This window comes from Mytilus edulis, chromosome 4, assembly GCF_963676685.1.
Source record: "Mytilus edulis chromosome 4, xbMytEdul2.2, whole genome shotgun sequence".
Taxonomy (NCBI): Eukaryota; Metazoa; Mollusca; class Bivalvia; order Mytilida; family Mytilidae; genus Mytilus; species Mytilus edulis.
The window spans coordinates 46487189-46511961 of NC_092347.1; the positions used below are offsets into that span (position 1 = coordinate 46487189).

Sequence of the window (24773 nt, forward strand, 5' to 3'; positions counted from 1 at the left end):
ACCTAGAGGAAACTTGGACAAAAAGGCATACAAACATATACACAATCTTATCTTAACATACCTTTCCTTCTTGATCCTTGGGATGCCACCTAGAGGAAACTGGGACAAAAAGGCATACAAACATATACTGTAAATTCAGAAATTATTGCGTGCATTTATTATTGCGATTTTGTCATTTTAGACTTAAATGCGATTTTAATTTTAACGATTTTGAGAAAAATCCTGTTAAATTCATATAAAATATTTCAAAATGCGAGTTTTAATTATTGCGTTTACAACTCAGTCGCATTTTTCGCAATAATAAAAACCTCGCATTAATTTCTGAATTTACAGTACACAATCTTATCTTAACATACCTTTCCTTCTTGGTCCTTGAGACGCCACCTAAAGGAAACTTGGACAAAAAGGCATACAAACATATACACAATCTTATCTTAACATACCTTTCCTTCTTGATCCTTGAGACGCCACCTAGAGGAAACTTGGACAAAAAGGCATACAAACATATACACAATCTTATCTTAACATACCTTTCCTTCTTGATCCTTGGGACGCCACCTAGAGGAAACTGGGACAAAAAGGCTTACAAACATCTGCACAATCTTATCTTAACATACCTTTCCTTCTTGATCCTTGAGACGCCACCTAGAGGAAACTGGGACAAAAAGGCATACAAACATATACACAATCTTATCTTAACATACCTTTCCTTCTTGATCCTTGGGATGCCACCTAGAGGAAACTGGGACAAAAAGGCATACAAACATATACACAATCTTATCTTAACATACCTTTCCTTCTTGATCCTTGAGACGCCACCTAGAGGAAACTTGGACAAAAAGGCATACAAACATATACACAATCTTATCTTAACATACCTTTCCTTCTTGATCCTTGAGACGCCATCTAGAGGAAACTTGGACAAAAAGGCATACAAACATATACACAATCTTATCTTAACATACCTTTCCTTCTTGATCCTTGAGACGCCACCTAGAGGAAACTGGGACAAAAAGGCATACAAACATATACACAATCTTATCTTAACATACCTTTCCTTCTTGATCCTTGAGACGCCACCTAGAGGAAACTTGGACAAAAAGGCATACAAACATATACACAATCTTATCTTAACATACCTTTCCTTCTTGATCCTTGAGACGCCACCTAGGAGAAACTTGGACAAAAAGGCATACAAACATATACACAATCTTATCTTAACATACCTTTCCTTCTTGATCCTTGGGACGCCACCTAGAGGAAACTTGGACAAAAAGGCATACAAACATATACACAATCTTATCTTAACATACCTTTCCTTCTTGATCCTTGAGACGCCACCTAGAGGAAACTTGGACAAAAAGGCATACAAACATATACACAATCTTATCTTAACATACCTTTCCTTCTTGATCCTTGAGACGCCACCTAGAGGAAACTTGGACAAAAAGGCATACAAACATATACACAATCTTATCTTAACATACCTTTCCTTCTTGATCCTTGGGACGCCACCTAGAGGAAACTGGGACAAAAAGGCATACAAACATATACACAATCTTATCTTAACATACCTTTCCTTCTTGATCCTTGGGACGCCACCTAGAGGAAACTGGGACAAAAAGGCATACAAACATATACACAATCTTATCTTAACATACCTTTCCTTCTTGATCCTTGAGACGCCACCTAGAGGAAACTTGGACAAAAAGGCATACAAACATATACACAATCTTATCTTAACATACCTTTCCTTCTTGATCCTTGGGACGCCACCTAGAGGAAACTTGGACAAAAAGGCATACTAACATCTACACAATCTTATCTTAACATACCTGTCCTTCTTGATCCTTGGCATCATCAAAATCCCTGCTTTCCTGACCTTGAATTATTCATGAATATTCATGAACAATTCATGAATATTCATGAACAATTCATGAATATTCATGAATAATATTCATGAATATTCATGAATATTCATGAATATTCAAGGTAACAGTTCATGAATATTCATGAATATTCATGAATGTTAAATGGCACCTTGAATATACATGAATATTGTTTGAACTGAATAAGCTTGAATATACATGAATATTGTATGAGCTGAATAAGCTTGAATATACATGAATATTGTATGAACTGAATAACCACGATTAAACATGAATAATTATCTGTAGAATATTCATGAACATGAAATAGGATGTCTATGAATAATGCATGATTAGAATCACCATGAATGAAAAATATATATCTATCCCAATTTTGAATGCTAAATACATACTCTAGAATAACCTTGAATATTTAATGAATATTGAAAGGTTGAATATTCTAGAATAACCATGAATATTGAAAGGTTGAATATTCTAGAATAACTATGAATATTGAATGGTTGAATATTCTAGATTAACCATGAATATTGAAATAAGTGTCCTTGAGAGGTTTTTTGAAAACCAAAAGCAAATACAGACATTTAAGTTTAAAATATTTTTTAATCATGATAGCTGTGAAATATGAATTTTACAATCACTTTCATTAAAAGCTAGCAAAATTGTCCACTATTTAATCTAGAATTTAATCCAAACCTGTTTAGTCGGATAGCTTTTTGAACATTTTGTAATTATGCAATGATATTTTTTCTCATTTATCTGGGAATTGTTCAAAAATTGTTATTGTCAATAATTCTTATGTAGGCCTATCTAATGCTGGCTTGACGTCGTCCTTTGCATTGGCTTTTCTTCCTTTCATTAACTTTACCCAACCCGCTAGTTTTCTCCAAAAATGAACAGGAAAACATCTATGACACATGACTGAAAGTCACTTTTGTTGCTTATTATTTTCTTGACATCTCAGTGTTTTGTATGAAGATGTTATGAATATCACCTACATGAGCTATCTATTAAAATTATCATATATTTTTTTCATTTAACTGTGGAATACAACAATCAAGTAAAAATATACGTATACAAAAGTCCTAGAACAAATTTCATTATCAATTTTTATGCCGTTTACCACAAATAGTTCTGAGTCATTATCATGCAGCTTTATTCATGCTTATTCATGTTTGTCACACAATGGAAAAAATATTCTAAGTCCAAAATTTATTCCTCATTATTCATTCTTATTCATGAAATGTATGCAAAAAAATTCTAAGTCCAAACATTCATTCTTATTCATGTTTATTCATATTGACAAAAAGGGTTTTATTACCACAAAAAAACAATTTTGAATGAAGGAAACTTGATTATACTATGATATAGTAAGTGACTAGCATTTTAAGAACATTTATTTGTTGTCTCCAAACAGTTATTAAGAATTCATGTATATTCCACTTAATTCATGTTTCATATTCATGAATAATTTTGACACTGGAATAGTAACCATGAATGGAAGTGGAATATTCATGAATATTCATGAATATTCTACTTTATTCATGAATACATGAATATCATGAAAGCAGGGCGCCACCTAGCGGAAACTTGGACAAAAAGGCATACAAACATATACACAATCTTATCTTAACATACCTTTCCTTCTTGATCCTTGAGACGCCACCTAGAGGAAACTTGGACAAAAAGGCATACAAACATATACACAATCTTATCTTAACATACCTTTCCTTCTTGATCCTTGGGACGCCACCTAGAGGAAACTTGGACAAAAAGGCATACAAACATATACACAATCTTATCTTAACATACCTTTCCTTCTTGATCCTTGGGATGCCACCTAGAGGAAACTTGGACAAAAGGCTTACAAACATATACACAATCTTATCTTAACATACCTGTCCTTTTGATCCTTGGGACGCCACCTAGAGGAAACATGGACAAAAAGGCATACAAACATATACACAATCTTATCTTAACATACCTTTCCTTCTTGATCCTTGGGAAGCCACCTAGAGGAAACTTGGACAAAAAGGCATACAAACATATACACAATCTTATCTTAACATACCTGTCCTTCTGATCCTTGGTACGCCATCTAGAGGAAACTGGGACAAAAAGGCATACAAATATATACACAATCTTATCTTAACATACCTTTCCTTCTGATCCTTGGTACGCCACCTAGAGGAAACTTGGACAAAAAGGCATACAAACATATACACAATCTTATCTTAACATACCTTTCCTTCTTGATCCTTGGGAAGCCACCTAGAGGAAACTTGGACAAAAAGGCATACAAACATATACACAATCTTATCTTAACATACCTGTCCTTCTGATCCTTGGTACGCCATCTAGAGGAAACTGGGACAAAAAGGCATACAAATATATACACAATCTTATCTTAACATACCTTTCCTTCTGATCCTTGGTACGCCACCTAGAGGAAACTTGGACAAAAAGGCATACAAAAATATACACAATCCTATCTTAACATACCTGCCTGTCAGATCCTGGACATAACCTAAAACATAAAATGAAATAGATAACAATACTTCACTTTCAATTCTTTGAAGCAAGGATTTGTATAGTTAACTATACAAATCCTTGTATGAAGTAACCTATAGAAAATGGAAATAAATTTAAAAATAAAGAAATACACCTATAGAAAATAGAAAGAAAAAAAAAACCATACACATGAAAACATATAAAATGAAACGGATAAAATTGAAAATAATAAAATGAAATAGATAAACATGCTTCACTTTCAATTCTTTGAAGTTACCTATATATACTATATATTTTCTATAGGCTTATATTAGAAAACAAAGAAAATTAAAAACCCATTGTTGAGTGAACAATTGAAGGTCTTTCCACAAGTAAGGATAATTTTGATATGAAAAAAATAAAATTTGATTATGAATGTTGATTCCAGCTTATTGTACCCCGATTCCAAAAATATATGGTTTCTATACAAAAAAAAAAAAAAGGAGATTTGTTTTGCTTTGAAAAATGTCACTTCCGGTACTGTTTAAGAGTTTACTTGACACTGATTTAAAAAATATATGGTTCTATATACTTTTACATTAATTTAGTGAAAAAAATAGCTACTTCCAGTTTAGAAAAGGTCACTTCTGGTTGTTTTTTCAAGGTTAAATAGATTTCAACATAATGCAAAAAGTCCATAATGACTTTATTATGTCATTGTATGTATGCATATATGATTTATAAAAAGGCAAAGATCAAATTATAGAACGTAACAAGACCCAAAACAAGGGCCTCAAATCAAAAGACCCTATGTTTTAATAATATATGATAAATGAGTTATATAACCATTTCTGTAATTTAAGATAATACAGGGGAGAAAACTCTCATTTAGTGCAGACTTTGTACCCTTCCAACTCAAATTTATGTATTATTTTGAACATGACCTTGACCTTTGAACTTGATCTCATATTCATTTTTATGGATCAAGGATCTCAAATCAAATGACCCTAGGCCTCTATCACTTATGGTTTCCAGTTACAAATACATTTCACTTATATCAAATACAAAAGGGGAAATAACTCTCATATATAATAGAATCTTTATAGGGCTTTGGTCAAAATTAAAAGAAAACATCCTAAAGGATGTAAAGAGCAAATTGGAAAAATAAGTGTGTCGGTTTCTTATACAGTTGCAATGTTTTGGAAATAACAATAGGAACAGTGTTTTGGAAAAGTATTTGGTTACGCAGTACGAACTGTACAATATCATATTTTAGATATTTAAGCTACATCTTGCGAAACAACTCAACAGCTAGCTTAGGGATAAAATTATGCAGAAGAAAAAATATTAAAAAATAATCAGAAGAAAACCTATAGGTCTTTCCACACAGCTATACACATGAAAATATATAAAACGAAATAGATGAACCAACTTCCATATCAATTATTTTAAGTAACCGATAGAATAGAAAGGAAAAAAAAACATACATGAAAAACATATAAAAGGAATTAGATAAACATTATTATTATTTACCTGGTGCTGGAATCTGAAACAAAAACAAAACAAAATAAGTTCAAAAATATCAAACAAAATATAAAACTTTTAAAAAACAAGAATGTGTCCATAGTACACGGATGCCCTACTAGCACTATCATTTTCTATGTTCAGTGGACCGTGAAATTGGGGTCAAACTTATAATTTGGAATTATAGTTACAAAGATCATATCATAGGGAACATGTGTACTAAGTTTCAAGTTGATGTAACTTTAACTTTATCAAAAACTATCTTGACCAAAAACTTAAACCTGATCTTTGCACTATCATTTTCTATGTTCAGTGGACCATGAAGTTGGGGTCGAAACTATAATTTGGCATTAAAATTAGAAAGATCATATCATGGGGAACATGTGTACTAAGTTTCAAGTTGATTGGACTTCAACTTCTTCAAAAACTACCTTGACCAAAAACTTTAACCTGAAGCGAACGGATGCACAGACGGATGAACGAACGAAAGAACGGAGGCACAGACCAGAAAACATAATGCCCCTCTACTATCGTAGGTGGGAAATAATTAGCTTCTTTAGCTTTTTTTTTTTTAAATACATAAAAAATTTGTAAGGGTTCCTTCCGTGGAACCCTGTGTCTATAGCCTTTTCTATAAATCGAAGGCTAAACAAAAATGATGGAAAAATTTATAAAATATTCCTCTCAATACTATCTTATGATTGTAAGAAGCTTCTGTCTAAATCTGGTAAAAAATCCAGGATATTTAATAAATCCTATAAAAGTTTTAAAAAACATTTTATCTTCAGACTGTATATAATGTTAAATAAAGTCCATTTATTAGAAAAAAGCAGTAATTCTGGATACTATCTATGATCATAAGCAAAGCTTCTTTCCAAGTTTGGTAGGAATCCAGGATAGTTTAAGAAAGTTTTTAAAATTTCAACAAGAGTGCACAGCATGAAATGTCTCGCCTTCTTTACTATAATCATTGATATTATATTGACAGTCCCAAATATAAAGCTTTATTACAACTGTCAAATAAACTTGACATTAACCAAGAAAACTAGACATTGACCAATGAACCATGAAAATGAGTGGGTCAAGGTCAGATGAACAATGACAGGCAGGCATTTACCACTAACAATTCTTTCATACAACAAATATAATGACCTACTGCCTATAGTTGAAGAAAATCAGACTAAAACACAAAAACTTAAAAATGAGCAATGAACTGTGAACATGAGGTCAAGGTCAAATAAAACCTGCACGATTGACATATTGATCATAAAATATTTCCATACACCATATATAGTTGACCTATTGCATATAGTATTAGAAAAAAAGACCAAAACTCAAAAACTTAACTTTGACCACTGAATCATGAAAAAAAGGTCAATATATATAGGAAGATGTGGTGTGAGTGCCAATGAGACAACTCTCCATCCAAATAACAATTTAAAAAGTAAACCATTATAGGTTAAAGTACGGCCTTCAACACTGAGGGCCCCAAAATTACTAGTGTAAAACCATTCAAACAGGAAAACCAACGGTCTAATCTATATAAACAAAACGAGAAACGAGAAACGCGTATATATTACATAAACAAACGACAACTACTGTGCAAGGTCATATGACACCTGCCAGCTAGACATGTACACCTTACAATATTCTAGACACCAAATATAGTAGACCTATTGCATACAGTATAAGAAAAACAGAATAAAACACAAAAAAGTTATCAATAACCACTGAGCCACACTAATGAGGTCAAGGTCAGTTGGACATGTTCACCTTACAGTCCTTGCAATCAGTGAATATACTGAACCTATAATTGCTTATAGTATCTGAGAAATGGACTTGACCAGCAAAACTTAACCTTGTTCACTGTTCCATGAAATGAGGTCGAGGTCAAGAGAAAACTCTCAGACTAGCATGAGGACCTTGCAAGGTACAAACATACCAAATATAGTTACCCGTATCTCATTACTTATAATAAGGGAGAATTTACAAAAAGTAGTCACGGAACCATGAAAATAAGGTCAAGGACATTGGACATGTGACTGACGGAAACTTCCTAACATGAGGCATCCATATATACAAAGTATGAAACATCCAAGTCTTCCCCCTTCTAAAATATAAAGCTTTTAAGAAGTTAGCTACGCCACTGCCACCAGATCACTATCCCTATGTCGCATGCTCAACAAAAATTTTAACCACAGAGTGAATGTTTGTGGACAACGACATCAATGACAGAATGTAGGATTGCTATGTCTTGCTTTTTTGAAAAAAGTTGTAAGCTCAACATAAAGAAGTGCTTTTTTGGCTTTTTGTTTACTTATCATTGGCTATTTTCATTTTAAATATGATATTTCAATCAGATGATATAATCAGTATTTAAAAATTGATGTGCATGTCAAATTATCAGATAATATTGATAAAAATGATTTAATATCAACTGAATTTCAAAAAATCTTAATCAAGCCATATTTTTCAAATTACTTTAAAAAAATATTGACAATACTTGCATAATCAGATAATTTTAATTAGACTAAGAGAATAGGTTTCCAAATTATCATTGTTAAGAGACTATTTGCTGTGGAAATTAATTTAGAAATTAATTTGAAAGCATGGTTTTTGTCATATACTATATATTATAAATTCTAGGACAAGTTGTTTATCTACAATTACAATACAATCTTATTATTCTTTATTAAACAAACTCAGACACAGTAACTGCGCTACAGGAGCATCAATTATACCTAAGTACATTATAATCATAGATGACAGAACAAGTGAAACTGTGAGCTACTGGTCACTGATGATTAACCCCCGCCGCAAGGGGAATAATTTCAATAGTGTAAAAATATGTAAGTGTTTGTTAAACAGGAAGTTGTTGAGTGATGAATCTGAAAACGTATCACACAGTATACATTTTTAGCTGACTTGTATAAACCCTAAACTTAAATTTCAGAAATTCTTGTATTGTAGTTCCTGTGAAAAAAGTGATGAAAAATTTCAACTTGGCTATCAGGTGTAATATAATACAAGTGTTCGGTAAACAGAAAGTTGCTGAGTGATGGATCTGAAAACACATCACATGATAGAGCTGATATATATGAACCCCAAAACCAAATTTCAGAAATCCTTGTATTGTAGTTCCTGAGTGAAATGTGACAAAAAATATTCATGAGACGGATGGACGGACTGGTGGATGGATGGATAGACAGAGGTTAAACAGTATTACCTACCCCCCCCCCCTTTTTCAAAGCCAAAAGATAGAAGAAATTATCTTAATATTTATTGAACTATGAGATTCCAAGTTATGAAACCAAATATTTAATAGACATTAAATAACTATAAAGAATTGTATTACTGTATAATATTTCATAAATTATAAAATATATTTTATTTTCGAATATTAATTTGAAAAAGAATTAAATCTTGGACTAATTTGTAATGATTTTTCAAGCTGTTTCTCCAACAAATTTAAAAACCATTTTTTTTTAATACCTAATTACAAATCATAACATAGTTTCAATTACAATTTTAATGACCAAATACTTACATCATATCTTATCTGGCAACTATAATGAAATTGTCTTCCTTCGGGTCTAAGACTGTATGTTCATCTGGGCTCCATCCGTCTGTAATACCACATAAAATTATTCTTATATTTATGAGACAACTATCAGTAAATTAAAATAAAAAATATACTTAAATCAAAGTAATATGAAGATTTCCAAATTGACAATCAGAAACTTTTCTTTAGTTCCATTAGACTATTAGAGAAAAGGTTTTCAAATTGTCAATGGTTAGATACATGTAATAAAGAGCTGTCACTGCCACGAGTGCATGATACGCTGGACGCTTTTTAAAGAATAAAGTTCCATAAGTCCTCAATGTTATAAACTTAAATAAAAAAAAGAATTGAAGAGGTTATTTTAATAGGTAGAAACAAGTCACCCAAGTTTCATGAAAACTGCTCAAACCATTATTGTCTGAAAACATGAAATTATTTTGAATAAAATATCAACTAAAAAAAAAACACAAAAATTTTAAATTTCAAGGCCATAAGACATATATTAAAGAAACTAGGGTAATTTTTGTGTTGACATTTTGATGTTTATTTTTGCATTAAAATCAAATATCTTCATCTGTCAAGATTTTGGCCAAAAAATTTGCCTTTTCAAATTTTCTTGAATATTTTATAAAAGTGTTAAAAGCATCTGAACACTCATTTTATTTTTCAGATTTATCATAATTATTTCACAGTCAAATCTATATCAGCCTATGCCTGGAACTAGAGATTTTCCAATTCAGGAAAGCCTTATAATTATATTAATTTGGCCCAGTAGTTTCAGAAGAAGATTTTTGTAAAAGATTACTTTAATAGAAGATTTTCGAAAAATAGTTAAAAATTGACTATAAAGGGCAATAACTCCTTAGGGGGTCAACTGACCATTCGGTCATGTTGACTTATTTGTAAATCTTACTTTGCTGAACATTATTGCTGGTTACAGTTTATCTCTTTCTATAATAATATTCAAGATAATAACCAAAAACAGAAAAATTTCCTTAAAATTACCAATGCAGGGGCAGCAACCCAACAACGAGTTGTCTGATTCATCTGAAAATTTCTCAGCAGATAGATCTTGACCTGATAAACCATTTAACCCCATGTTAGATTTGCTCTAAATACTTTGGTTTTTGAGTTATAAGCCAAATATTGAATTTTACCCCTGTGTTCTATTTTTAGCCATGGCAGCAATGAACCATGAAAATGAGGTCAAATTCAAACAAAACCTGTGCAACTGACAAAAAGATCATTAAATATTTCCATACACAAAATATAGTTGACCTATTGCATATAGTATTAGAAAAAAGACCAAAACTTAAAAACTTAACTTTGACCACTGAACCATGAAAATGAGGTCAAGGTCAGATGACACCTGCCAGTTGGACATGTTCACTTAACAGTCCTTCCATACACCAAATATACTAGTCCTATTACTTACAGTATATGAGATATGGATTCGACCACCAAAACTTAACCTTGTTCACTGATCCACAAAATATTTTTAAAGGTTGAGGTCAAGAGAAAAAAGTACAACAGGCATAAGGGGCATGCAAGGTACGCACATACCAAATATAGTTATACTTATAATAAGAGAGAATTTAACATTACAAAAATCAAATTTTTTTTCCAAGTAGTCACTGAACCATGAAAATGAGGTCAAGAACATTGGACATGTGACTGACCAAAACTTAGTAACATACAAAGCATGAAGCATCCAGGTCTTCCAACTTATAAATATAAAGCTTTTAAGAAGTAAGCTGAACATTCATTTTGTGCAACACGTCTTTTACTATACCATTAATTTGTGAACATGTTATCGTTAAGGATTGTGTACTCGTGAGTATGGAAAATTAATTGAAAATCCACAGCCTTTCCCATTGTACTCTCATATTTGGTAATTCGATACTTGAATTATTACATGCATTGCTGGCAATGATTTCCTTAAAACAAGTTATTTAATTTAGTTATTGGTGAAAACAAATATTGATATGGATCAAAACAAGTACACCTTTTAAGGTGCACTCGATTGAAGTGACTCAACACAGATTTTTGCAACTTAAAGGTTGACTTGTTGAGAACTTTTTGTAAAATAAACACTAGCACTTCATAGAAAAGCAAGTCATTAATCTACGTTTACAATTTTATAACAAAAATCTCTGTATTAAAGGATGTGGATTTTCTATAAAATAATTTAAATTCTTAGCTTAGTTTGCCACAAATTCCACCTTTTCTATAAATGCAGTGAAACAGTAAACAATAATGCCTTGCACGAAGTTTCCCCTTGGTATACGTACAAAATGGCTTATCTCTTTTATTCAAATGTTATATTTGTTGTTTTGATACTGTTGCAGTTTGAAAAGTTCACCCTAAACTGCCTGCAAAAGGGGTAATAAACCAGATTATTAAAGAAAGAATAACACCTACCTTAGCAAGAGACTTTCCAACCACCATCTCAGTGACTCTGTAACTAGTAATTCGAAATTAAACCCCTCATGATAAATGTTCACAAATTAGAACAAAAGAACTTTTCCGCCAAATCATAGTGCCCAATAAATAGCCGAAAGGTATTGTGTCTAATGAACCATGAAGCCTAAATACAGTATTGTAAAATAATATATGTTCAAGTTCAAAACTCAAGTTTATCTTTCTAAAGCCATATAAAAAAATATACGCAAACTTCTGTTGCAATGGTTTAGAAGCTATTTAAGTGATAGGCAAATGAACTAAAAAAACGTAAGAGTAATATATTTGTACCGAAGCAATATGGATTTGGAAATCGAAAATTGAATATAATTCTCACCCAACTTCGATGTTTTGCATCATTCTTAAACTATGATCTATATAGGGTCAATATTATTTCCAACCCTTCTTGTCGCTGTGGTGTTAATCGTGAAGATTCCTATCATTTCTTTTTTAAATGTATATTATATTCAGACATACGAAATAAAATGTTTGAAAGTCTGCACTGGCTTCCAAATGATTGTAAAATTAACATAGAACTACTTTCCTCGGGTAGTTGTCTTCTTTCTCTAGAGCAAAACCAAACCATTTTCAAAAATGTCTTTGAGTTTATTACTTGAAAGTTCGGAAAGATTTCAAATTGTCTAGGTAGTAAACCATGATCGCACAATGGGGAGGTCTGTTATTCTGTAAACATTTAATTTTCACACCATTTTTCTCTAATCTTTAAAAAATTAACCCCTTTTTTCTCTAATCTTTAAAAAATCAACCCCTTTTATTCTCTAATCTTCTATTTTTTGTCTCGTTATTCTCTAATCTTCATTTTTAAGGGCATTATTCTTTAATCATTTAACCCCATCCAAACCCTCTCTTATGGGTAATCAATTTGACTTTAGATAAATTTTATTAGTGTTATCAAGGATTTGTATAGTTAGTCTAACTATACAAATCCTTGGTGTTATGAGGCTGAGGTTATGGGTATAGAGTTGGATAGTCTATGGGCATTAGTGAGGGAGGGTAGGAGGGGTCCTGATCCCGAAATCCCGAGCATAAAAACACGAAATCCCGAAATCCCGGCCTTAAAAAACCGGAATTCCCGAGGTCCCGAAATTCGAAAAAGAATTCCCGGATCCCGAAAGGGTCAATCCCCGATCTTAAAACTGACACCCGATCCCGAAGTCCCGATAAAGGTCCTATCCCCCCTCATTAGTAATTGTAGAATAAAGAAGAAAAAATCACTTTGTAAGGGAAAAAAAGACAAAAATTTGAAGTGATAACAAAAACTCGAACAAAAAATGTTAATAAAAAAATTGTGAAGTTTTCTAAAAAAAAAATTGAATAATTTGTATATTTTTTTTTATGATTACAGTTTAATTTGTTTATTTCTCTTTCCTATTTGAATATTTTTTTTAGGGGGAGGTGCCTTTTTCCAGTCATTTTGGTTTGTTATGGGAAAAGTGTTTGGTATTACAGGTGCCATAGGGGCCTCTTCATGATTATTTCAAGAGTTATTTCCCTTGCTATCGTTCTTTTAACATTGTTGACATTTTACCTTAGAAACCATCACATCCGGTCAAATTTGTTGCAATTTTTAACACCAGTATTTCCACTAATAACATACAACAATGAGTATCTTGAACCAAGGCAGAAATGAAATAAGATTTAATAATGCGGATGGAAAATGCTTGCTTGAGAACTGGGTCGAGGAGGTTTGTAAACGGATACAATATTGTCAATAATTCAAAGACCTTTTTTTTTCCTGAGGGGTCATCTTCTCGTCAACTATGGATTTAAATAAAACAAAACAAAAAAATCTCTAGCCAGACTTGTTAAAGAACAACCTGTGTATATGAAAATTTTAAGGCCAGCCTAGATCAGGGCTTTCATTAAAGAGGGTCCAAAATAAATGTCATTTTTTACTAATTTAAAAAAAAGATATGTCAGAACAGTTTTGCACACTCTGTATGTATCAAACTGTGATTCATGTCACCACTTTAGAAAACAATATGATTAAAGTCACAAAGTAGTGTTGATTATACCAAGCTAATTGTAGCAGGTAGTGTATATAATCATTTTATATATTTCCTGATTCCAATTACTTGTTCCTATGTTAGTACATTAATTTTCAAGGGTTTATCACATTATAAATATGTACAGAACAGTTTTCCATAAAAAGGTATATTTTGGTTTATAGAAATTTTAAACAATTGTAATATTGTGTCACATACGTGTGGATAATTTTAGTATAACATAAAAAAAATATATATTAATATTTTATCTATCTATCATTCTTCAATTTTCCACTTTCAGTCACAACTTTGACTATTAAGTGCAGTTTCATGCATGGCTTATTTTTAATTTAAAAGAAATAAATTTTCAGTAAAAATATGTAACACTGCATTGGTGCATAGAAAAAATAAAATAAAAATATAACAGTGATGTAATTAATTCTATTATGATATACAATGTAGAACTATTTATTCCTTTTAATATTGGATTATTTTCTTTTATTTTAGAGGTCGGTTAATCCTTATGATTGTGTCGAAGAAGATGTTAAGGTCACAAGTAGTGCTGAAAGATTTAAAGATGGTCATATAGGAATACTCACAACAGAGTTAGAAGCCCCTGCATCAAAACTCACAACAGTCAGAGAATCATATAAAAAACCAGAACCTTGTGGAGTTCGATTGATGGGTAATATATAATTTACATAATTTATTCAATATGTAAATGGAATTAAACAGCCATCATTTTTGTATGTCAAATAAATATATGCATATTCCATTCTCAATATTATAGTTAAAGTATAAAAGTGCTATTTTATAATATAAATAACAGACAATAGACCATATATTCTATTAACACAAACACATTTACAATAAATGGCAATGACAGAATGAATTAACATTGATGTGAAAATCCATGGATGGTACCAGCGGGATTCGAACCCTCAATCTTGGGATCTAAAGGCAGCGCTCTAACCAATTGAGCCAAAGAAGATCTCCCCTAACTCAACTAGTTAGACTACCTTTATATCCCCAGGTCTACAACACTCTTCCCCTTTTTCTTTTTTCGGGCTGTGTACCATCCATCCGAGCAACTCACAGGTCCACTACCTGTACAACCCCGAGACATCTACTCGGAAATCCTCTGGCCAGTTCCACCTAGATATGTCATGGTCATCCTATGACCACTGTTCAACCACCATGACCCCATATCAAACTACCAGGCACCTATATACACTTGTTTGTACAAATAGTAATTGCTCGCAGCGCCAATGATGTGAAAATCCATGGATGGTACCAGCGGGATTCGAACCCTCAATCTCGGGATCTAAAGGCAGCGCTCTAACCAATTGAGCCAAAGAAGATCTCCCCTAACTCAACTAGTTAGACTACCTTTATATCCCCAGGTCTACAACAATATGCAGGGTTCTCACTAGGAATTTTTCATTGTGAGTCCTGGGTCTTAGTAAAATACAATCAATTATATATACATGTTTATGTGAATAAAAAATCTAAGGTATTTGTAATAAAAATCTATAGCAATAGATTATTTTTTGAATTTAAATAATCTGTTACCAAAGAGGAAGATAGTTTTAGTGCCCTGTAATATTTGATATTAAGTATAAGCTTTATTTGAATTTTATCGCAAAATGTGGTCATACTTTTTTCTGTAATTACAACATCGATGTACATCAACTTGAATTTTGCAAGAAATTATTTTGAATTTGTTTCTTTATTTAAAATTTGTTTATAAAATATATGAAATAATATTTTTGTAGGTAAAAAAGAACAAATGATGAGAGAAATGTTTTTTGAAAAAGTTGGGTAAGTTTTATCCATCATGTCTATTGGTAGAAGTTATAATTTTTGAAAATATTTGTTTTTCATTATTATTATTTGACCAAGAAATAGTGTTCGGATATACATACTTCTTTAACTGACAGTCTAACATATAGAAGCTACCAATTGCAAAAATGAAGATATATTGGTACTTTTAAATATAACTCTGTACAGTTGAAATCTTTAGTTGACTCCTCATTAGAGTTATATTGCCCTATGGTCAATAACTTTTACCAATATTTTGCATTTTGCCTTTAAATAGATTGTGATAATAAAAATTTAAATAATAACAGATGATAGAAATTTTAAATATTTTCAAAATGAATAGTTACTAGACTGTCATTTTTTAAGAGCCTTTATCAGTCATGCTGCTTAGCACATTGAAAAATCTATCTATTCAGAATTTCTATGTAGTATCAATTTTCTGCTGTAAGATGTGAAATCCATCCATACAACCTTAATTTCCAACATTTTTCAGTAAGACAGAGTGTAAATAAAGAGTTCACTATTTCATGAGAAAGGCAACTAATTAACAGTATGAATTGCAAAATGATACTCTGCAAGTCTGACAGTCTTAATACATGTATTTTTACAGAGTTAAAATCAGAATGCATTGCTACCAATACATTTCATTTACAGGAGAGAAGTTTTCAATGAAGAATTAGAAGCATCACAACCAGAACCCACAGACTTTAGATCAGTTACAAATAAAGATTTCAATATTGAAGGTTTTAAATCTGTACGACCTCAGCCTACAAAGGTCAGTAGAATAAATTTGAATCATTAAATATGTGACAAGAATTGTGTTTGTTTCATTTACAAATTGGAGGTCATTAAAATTAAATCGGTGAAACCATATAGTAAACAATGATACATCTACAAAATAAACACATAATGAAAACTTTTTTCTGAAACATTAATAAACGTAGGTTAAAAAACTGTCAAAATAGGTGCAATTTGGGTACCCTCACGTTACTTATCGAAAGTAAAATATTTCTTTGAACTTGAAACAAAATGATATAATATTATCATAATTTCAAAATTTCATAATTCCATTCTGCATGTTTCCTTGTATTTTGATTCATTCTGTGAAGTGGGATTAAAAATGTTTGTGTATCTAGCTCAAATATATTGTTAGAAACCCTGGGCTGTTGTTTTTTTACACCATTAGAATTTTTGAAACCATAAAAAGAACTCTTTTTCTAAAGAAACTCTTGTCAGAAATCTTGATTAATTACTTCCATACAATTATAAACATGTATCATTACAATGTACATCACTGTAAATTCAGAAATTATTGTGATTTTGTCATTTTAGACTAAAACACGATTTTAATTCTTGTGATATTGAGAAAAATCTTGTTTAATTCATAAGAAAAAATTTCAAAATGCGCATTTAAATTATTGCAATTAAAACCCTGTTGCATTTTTCACAATTATAAATACATTACAATTATTTCTGAATTTACACTCCGTCATTGTTTACTTTGTTACACTAAATCTCAAATGAATATGACATATAAAGTTATTTTGATATATATAAAAACTATCTTTTATTTCAGAATCACAATTACAAGAAAGATCAGCCTGTCACATATTGGTCAGAACACAAGAAAAATGTACATGTAAGTATAACTATTTAAGTATCAAAATAGAAGATATGGTATGATTGCCAATGAGACAACTCTCCACTTGAGACCAAAATGACAAAGAAATTAACAACTATAGGTTACCGTACAGCCTTCATCAATGAGCAAAGTCCATACAGCATAGTCAGCTGTAAAAGGTAAAATGTAAAACAATTCAAACAAGAAATCCATTTGCTGGTAACTAGTTATATTGTCAATGTGTGTGCTCTATCCTCAGTCTATGTTTATATAACCAGAAGACATTCTGTGCTAAAATCTGGCAAATCTTAATAAGTCATAAGAGGAACTGGTTTCTTACCTATTTTCAATTATAGGCAACCATATCACAGGTACTTTTGAAATAAAGGTATTTAGAAGAAGAAAAAACTCCTGAGACAAGTGCCTGTGAACTGTACAGCCTTCAACAATGATCCAGTCCTTTGATAACAATCAACAGTAATGATTTAACTACACCAAATTGCTTATAGACAATGTATGTCTCTTGAGTGTTGTGCAAGGCCAAAATATTTATGCAACTGATAAGGGCTGATATTCAAGCCAAACTCCAATAACTGAGGCATTCTTTAGAAAAACTTATCACCACTGTGGCTAAATGTAAGAATTAAGTTTTTGATAACAAAAGTATATTCCAGTTTTGTATTGTTACACATTTTAATACTTCATAATTATTTACATTTTCAGGGAGTTAGTTCAGAAAAAACAGGTGACACACCATTTAGGAAAAATGATGCCTTCAGCAAACCTATAGGAGAATACTGGGATGAAACACAGCCTTATGAACTGGAAAACTACCCCAAAATGTGAACATTTATACATGAGTTATTGAACATTTATATGACACAATTATGAAACTATTGATGTAGCAATTGAAAGTTAAGACTAAGGTGCAAGCATTGTCAACTGCCATGTAATAACTGTTTATTTAACAGTAAAATAAATTTTATAAAATAAGTTTGAAAAACACTTTAAATGAGTTACCCTGTGCAGTTTAAATACTGTAAATGAATATTTTTTTTATTGCACTGAGTATTTATTGTTTTTTCTCCAACATCAATTTTCAATGCATTATGTTCTGTGATATATATTTTATTATCAAAACAGTTTAAGGGTAACTTATTTCCAACATTTTAAAGTTCTTGAAAATGGGGGGAGATCAGTATATAAAAAAAAATTTTAATTTTTCAGTGTTTACTCTTAACTTATTCTTACATTGCTCTCTTTATTATGTATATATACGAAACTTCAAACTGTATCTAGATTTAAAAAATAGATGCATTGAAGAAAAAATACTATTTATTGTTTTAACTTGTTTATATATTTATCATGTTTTTTAAATCATGTGATACAGAATTTGTGTTAAAAAAAAAGACTGAAATACTTAATACAAGAAATAAAATATATATATCAAATGTGACTTTTAATTTTTGCAACCAGTTCTTCATAGTCTTTTTCAGTTTAGAGTGATTTTCTGTCCTAAATTTGGCTGTAGATATGTAACCATGATGTAACTGTTTGGGTTGTAGAAAAGAAGTTTTACAACAATATATTGGCTGGCTCACAGCCACATAGCCTTCATACTTTTGGAAAGATGATTATTTTTCACACTTGTAAAGATGGTTTTGTACAAAACAATTGTACAAAAAAAATTCCTCACTTCAAAATATATGACATGAAATTGTGGAGTTGTCTCCCATTGTCCATACTTTTAAAGTTTCCCATACAAACTGAGTATGCAAGTAAAGGATTGTAATACTTTCAGTAAATATATATAAAATGATGATGTACTAAAGATAATAACCTTATTTAGCACATGTAAATCCCTTTTTAAAATTAAGGAGATGTAGTATGATTGCCAATGAGACAACTGTCCACCAAAACTTAAATGAAGTGGATGTATGAAATTATAGGCAATCATACAGCATTCAACAATGAGAAAAAACATATTGTATAGTCAGCTATAAAAGGCCCAGACTAGAAAAATATGAAACAATTCAATTGAGAAAACTAATGGCCAAATTTACCCAAAAAATTTGCTAAAATCAAATATGCCACTAGAACCTACGACAACTGAACAATAAGCTACTGACTTGGGACATGCACATATAGAATGTGGTGGGGTTAAACATGTTTGTAAGCACACACACTTCTCCAAACCTGGGACAGCGGTGTTGTCAGCATCTTATTCCATTAGGACAAAACATATGAATGAATTACTACAGAAAATCACAAGCATTTTAGTCTTGTATTAAGCTTAGATTAAGAAAATAGATGTAAACAAATTATGATCCACGATGATTCAGCAACAATGAAAATACTGAAATGTCCAAACTAGTGTCGATGGACAGGAATGTTCCTAAGAATGTCTTCAACAGATCTTGTGATTTTCTTCAAAAAATTCAAACCATGAAAAGGCTGCCAGCAGAGGTAACGTTTTGGACTAAAAATCAATGGGAAATTGTACTGAATATTTGAAAGGAAAAAGACCAGCCATGTAGAAATGTCCAGAAGGATATTCTTAATGTATTACTGGTATATTACTTAGGTTCTAATGAAAGATTTTTCATGCTATTTAGGCAATCACATACTAGTGAGTAATTCAGGGGCCTCTAGTTTCCATGTGCTCATGTACACAACAGCTTTGCAGCTGTAAAAAGTGTTGCTATGTTGATTTATATCATACTTATGATAGTGAATGGCATTATGTATACTATTGCCAAGTGTTCTCTCCAGAGCCTTTTAGCACCATGGTAATATCATGCTATAATATTGCTAGAAAGTGATACTATCTGAAATGAGTATCTTATAGATTGTGTTATGGATGTGATGATTAAGTTTCTAGAAACAAGATGGTATTTCAAAATTCCTTGTTTACCAGGATGGAAGAAGAAAACTGGTTGCATTTAAATCATTAGAACTACAACAATTTTTTATTTTGACCACATTTTACACCTCGCTAACGCTCAGTGTAAAATATCGACAAATATAATGCCTACCCATGTTAAAATGAGCATAGAGCATGACATGAAGGAATTATTTCTTAAAAATAAATGAGGCTGTTAGTTTTCTCATCTGTATTGTTTTATTTCTGTCATTTTTAAAAGCCATACAGTTGCTAAACTTGTACATTATTTGTTTACTGGTGAAGAGTTGTCCTTTGGCAATCATACCACATCCTTGTACTCTTATATTGGAAGTCAAGTGGCATATACATGTCGACAGCTCCAAACAACAATAGGTTCGCAATATCACAACATAAGTTCTTTCTATTGTAAATAGACTAAAAAGAGTCTCTCTTACTTTATAGTTTGTCTTCTTTAAATCCATTAGTAGATCTCAGAAGTTGGCACAATCAAAGGACCATAATTGACAATGACATGTTGGCAAAAAAAACCATAAATGTGTCAAATATTTTAAAAACTTTTATTTACTGTGAAGCTTCCACTCATTGCTTTGTGAAAAATAAATAATCTTCAATAATATAATACATCATAACAACAAACAATAAAAAAATGTAGATTGTGATCAAATATCTGATTAGTTAATATACCCTCATCAAATGGGTTTTTGTTTCTAACACCAAAGTATATTTTTGGACTACTGTGAATTCATTATTATTCATGGATATCAAGTTTCTGTGTGTTTAGTGGGAACAGTTGAACCATGACTTCCAATGTTCAATGCATTGCGAATTTTCTAAAGGCTTTGTATGCGGAGATTAGCAAAACCACGAATTCAAATATCAATGAAAAGGCAAGTTTTCCTGAATCTGCGAAAATTGATACCCACGTAAAGAATTGATTTCACAGTATGAAAATATGAAATTTGCAAATCTAATAACTCTTGAATTCTAGGTAACACTCCAAAGTACACGGTAATTGATTGATATTAAGATTTTTTTTTCAAATGGTATACTTTTGTTTTATTACATATTCATAAATAAGCAAATTCCCAATCCAGGTTCTGAAAATGATATTAGTGTTTACACCCATCATTAACATGAAAATAAAAAAAATCCTATTCAGTCAAATATAATTTGTACTGTTTCGAAAAGTTTTACACCATTTAATTACTTTTTATATTTAAAAAAAATATTTAATTTATAGAAATTCCAATTGAATTTGTTAAATTATCTTGCATCATTAATTTACTTTTTGTTGTTTTTTAACTATTACAATAATCAATAAAACATTTCAATGACTAAACAATTAATTGCATCATTCATTTCAAAAACTGTTTCTATGATTTAAATATTTTGATCAAAAGATTGCATGCATGTCAAAATTTGGTCATAATAATTTGACATATGATTAGTGATCAAATACAATGTAACAAATAATAAAAATAATTCTGTTTTTCACAGAAACATGGTTAGTAACCTGGAAAAAATCAGGCATGATAATAAAAAAATGATATTCAAATAGACTCATAAATAAATAAAATACTTTTAAAATGATTTTAGAACGTCTTGTTTATGTATAAAAAAAATTACATTATGTCGACTGTTTCACATAAGAATGAAATATATATACCTGTACTTATCCAAAGATTTTCACACTGCCATTTTTATTTCTACTTCTAAAGTGTTAAATATATAACATTGTCGAAAACATTTATGCCTGTCCACCACCCATTCCTTTTCTAAATAAAAAGCGTAAAGTGATGATCTTTATGAAATTATTGATAAAACTAAAATTACTCTAAATCTAATGAATGAAAAACAAACATATCTACATCATAAATTAATTTGTAAAAATGTCCTCATTTAATATTAATTATAGAATAACTGATCAAAGAATTCAAAAAGAGAAAAATATTCAACAAGTGACCGAACAACACATTACTTGTTGCGGGTAGTGTTCAAAAGTACAAATACTTTTAATAGTTGTCCTTTAAAGAATGTTTTGGAAAGTGCAACAGAAATTTGACATGGTGTCACATCATTTTTGTTTTGTTTTTTTACAGAAATAACAAAATAAAAAACATACATGTATCTACTTGCATAGATAGAATATACAAATTGAAACTTGTTTCCTGGTTAAATGAGACAAGTTACAAACAAAACATAAATTGAATTCAAGAAATGTGCATACAAAACGACCAGAATAGGCCAGTCAGAATAAATATTTCAATCAGTTTCTGAGACTGCTTTACTTTAAAACTAGAATGAAAAAAAATTCTCACTTAGTCTTTTTTTTATATACAATTTTATTCAGCGTTATCATAGTTCTAGATGTAATTTTATATTCTGCATGCACCCAATTCATAACTACAGTTTGTTTCAAGAAACTTTTAACAAGACCATGTGTTTACTTTTAGATCTTTGTTTTTGTAACGTTCCATTACTGTCTCAGTTGATCTAACTTAAATTTTTCATTTTATAAAAGTGCTTTTATGCAGGGAAATCCATCGTTTTTGGCAAGTTTTTAAAATAGTTTTAAAACATCAATTTATGAACAATAAATATACTTAGATTTAAAACTTACATTTTTTTTTTACTAATAAATTCAAAATTAATACTTTTTATCTCAGCCTCAATGCTACATTGATATTTCATTAAAAAATCAATATCTAACTTAATTACGAAGACTGTCATACAAAGGTTTAAGTACTTTTTGGTTACAATAATAACAGAATAATAAAACTGCTTGACCACACACCAGTTGCTTACAACCCTCAGCAAAGAACTGAATGTAAAGTAAGCTTAATATCACAGATCAAAATATAGCACTGATACAGAGATATAATTCCCTGTATAATACACACCAAATGATACAGTTCATACATTTTTATTCATGCCAGGATGGTATTTTTACATGCAATGTAATTTGCAGGTGGGTGCCAATTTTAGGGAATTATTTGGCGCACTAAGTCGAGGAAATTAACTATTTATCAAAAGAATAATTTAATCAAATGATATAAATTTTGAAGATCCAAGATTGATTTAAGGAAACATACCCTCCACATTTTTTTGTCAAATTTCAAAGATTATTTTACATGTTCTCTTTCAAAAGATCTTACAATTTAAACATTGCATAAATTTATTCAGAATCTTTACATACAAATCAGCTTTATGTTTTGAAAAACTTTTTTTACGACCAAAAAGGATCCTTCGTGCACCTTATCTTTTCTGACAGAACAAATGATGAACTCGGGTCTGTAGATATGTGAAAATTAAGTACAAGTCAATAGCTAACAATCACTAAGTCTAACTACAAATAATTGATCATCAGAAACACAAGATTGTACAGTGATTTTTGAACATCTATTTGGCTTCCACAAAAAAAAGTTTTAATCATTGATACAAATAATGAACAGAATTTACAAAATCTACATATAAACAAATATTTGACTTTTCAAACTTAACAACAGACTTGTTAACAATTTCAAATACTTAACATTTATCAATGGATAGTACAATACTGTTACAGAAAACTGGAAGTTGGTATTCAAAAACAGAAAGAGCTTCTTTAAAACAAGAGCTTATTAATTATATTACATAAATTTCACTTGAAATACTTCCATGCAATTTTAAGATGAAAATAATTGTCTATATTGTGTTTTTAATGCAATTTACAAGAAAACATCCTCTTTTCAAGATATTCCTGATATAGCAGTGGGCTCTTAATTTTTAAAAACAGGCACAACAGTGTTTATCTGTAGTAACAGATTTTCATATCTTCCCTATTTTTCATTCTGAGAAAAAAATTATGTATGTAAAATTATAATTTAAAATTGAATGAATAAAACAATAACAACAACTATAACAGTAAACAATAAAAACTTAATTGTCCTGACTTAACACTGGTCCTGTATTCTACATATTGAAAAGATGGTCTTTCATGAAAATCACGTGCTATTATCGTACACTACTCTGCTGTTGATTTATATGTATACTTTATCATGTGTTTGACCTCTTGTACATGTTTGTGTCTGAGGAAATAAAATATTTTGTCTTTTTGTCTTCAAATGCGTAACTGAACAATACTGCTGCATTCTAGAACTTACATCACAGCTATTCAAATCAGAAAAAAAAAAACATTTCAGGGGATTATCAAAATGTTTTTTGAGATCATCAGTATCATCTATAGTATGAAATAAAAACAAATTGTCACAAGTAAGTCTTTGATTGTCATGATGTCATGAGAATAAAAAAAATGTTATTTTAATTATCTTTCATTCAGCAGAACAAACATATAGGTTTTTCATTCATAACCACAGGTTCAAGATGAAATGTAATATATTCAAGTTTTTTTGTGGAAGTTTTGAGATTTATCGGGGGAAAAAGCAATTAATAATAAAACCTATTTTAATATTTTAAGATACTTTGACAACAGAAAGAAATTTAAATTCATCAAAAAATA

General features: G+C 30.6%; 2 protein-coding genes and 1 long non-coding RNA gene across 3 annotated transcripts; 1 reads left to right on the plus strand and 2 right to left on the minus strand.

Annotated features, from left to right (window-relative positions):
- Positions 1 to 576: 576 nt before the first annotated feature.
- LOC139521411 (uncharacterized) lies at positions 577 to 2341 on the minus strand. Its single transcript, XM_071314889.1, has 3 exons — positions 2282 to 2341; positions 1227 to 1804; positions 577 to 1139 (listed from the first exon to the last, which is right to left on the minus strand). Exons 1-3 carry the CDS (start codon positions 2339 to 2341, stop codon positions 584 to 586), a joined length of 1194 nt encoding a protein of 397 aa, XP_071170990.1. The 3' UTR covers positions 577 to 583.
- A 1121-nt stretch (positions 2342 to 3462) lies between these two features.
- Positions 3463 to 11998, minus strand: LOC139519835 (uncharacterized). Its single transcript, XR_011663692.1, has 4 exons — positions 11884 to 11998; positions 9448 to 9526; positions 5910 to 5922; positions 3463 to 4413 (listed from the first exon to the last, which is right to left on the minus strand). It is a non-coding gene; the product is annotated as an uncharacterized lncRNA (long non-coding RNA).
- Positions 11999 to 13452: 1454 nt separating this feature from the next.
- Positions 13453 to 18821, plus strand: LOC139519799 (sperm-associated antigen 8-like). The gene is made up of 6 exons (XM_071312065.1): positions 13453 to 13628; positions 14436 to 14613; positions 15704 to 15749; positions 16404 to 16524; positions 17326 to 17388; positions 18094 to 18821. The coding sequence occupies exons 1-6, from the start codon at positions 13545 to 13547 to the stop codon at positions 18214 to 18216; spliced, it is 615 nt and encodes a 204-aa protein (XP_071168166.1). The 5' UTR covers positions 13453 to 13544; the 3' UTR covers positions 18217 to 18821.
- Positions 18822 to 24773: the final 5952 nt, after the last annotated feature.

Excerpts from the sequence above, each read along its gene's own strand:
- LOC139521411 (XM_071314889.1), bottom strand. The coding sequence starts at position 2,341 with ATGGTTATTCTAGAATATTCAACCTTTCAATATTCATTAAATATTCAA. Across the intron at positions 1,805-2,281 it reads ATATTCAAGGTTATTCTAGA|TATGCCTTTTTGTCCAAGTT; the intron begins GTATGTATTTAG and ends TGTAGATGTTAG. Across the intron at positions 1,140-1,226 it reads CCAAGGATCAAGAAGGAAAG|GTATGTTAAGATAAGATTGT; the intron begins GTATGTTAAGAT and ends CAAGAAGGAAAG.
- LOC139519799 (XM_071312065.1), top strand. The coding sequence starts at position 13,545 with ATGAGTATCTTGAACCAAGGCAGAAATGAAATAAGATTTAATAATGCG. Across the intron at positions 13,629-14,435 it reads TTGAGAACTGGGTCGAGGAG|AGGTCGGTTAATCCTTATGA; the intron begins GTTTGTAAACGG and ends CTTTTATTTTAG. Across the intron at positions 14,614-15,703 it reads TTGTGGAGTTCGATTGATGG|GTAAAAAAGAACAAATGATG; the intron begins GTAATATATAAT and ends ATATTTTTGTAG.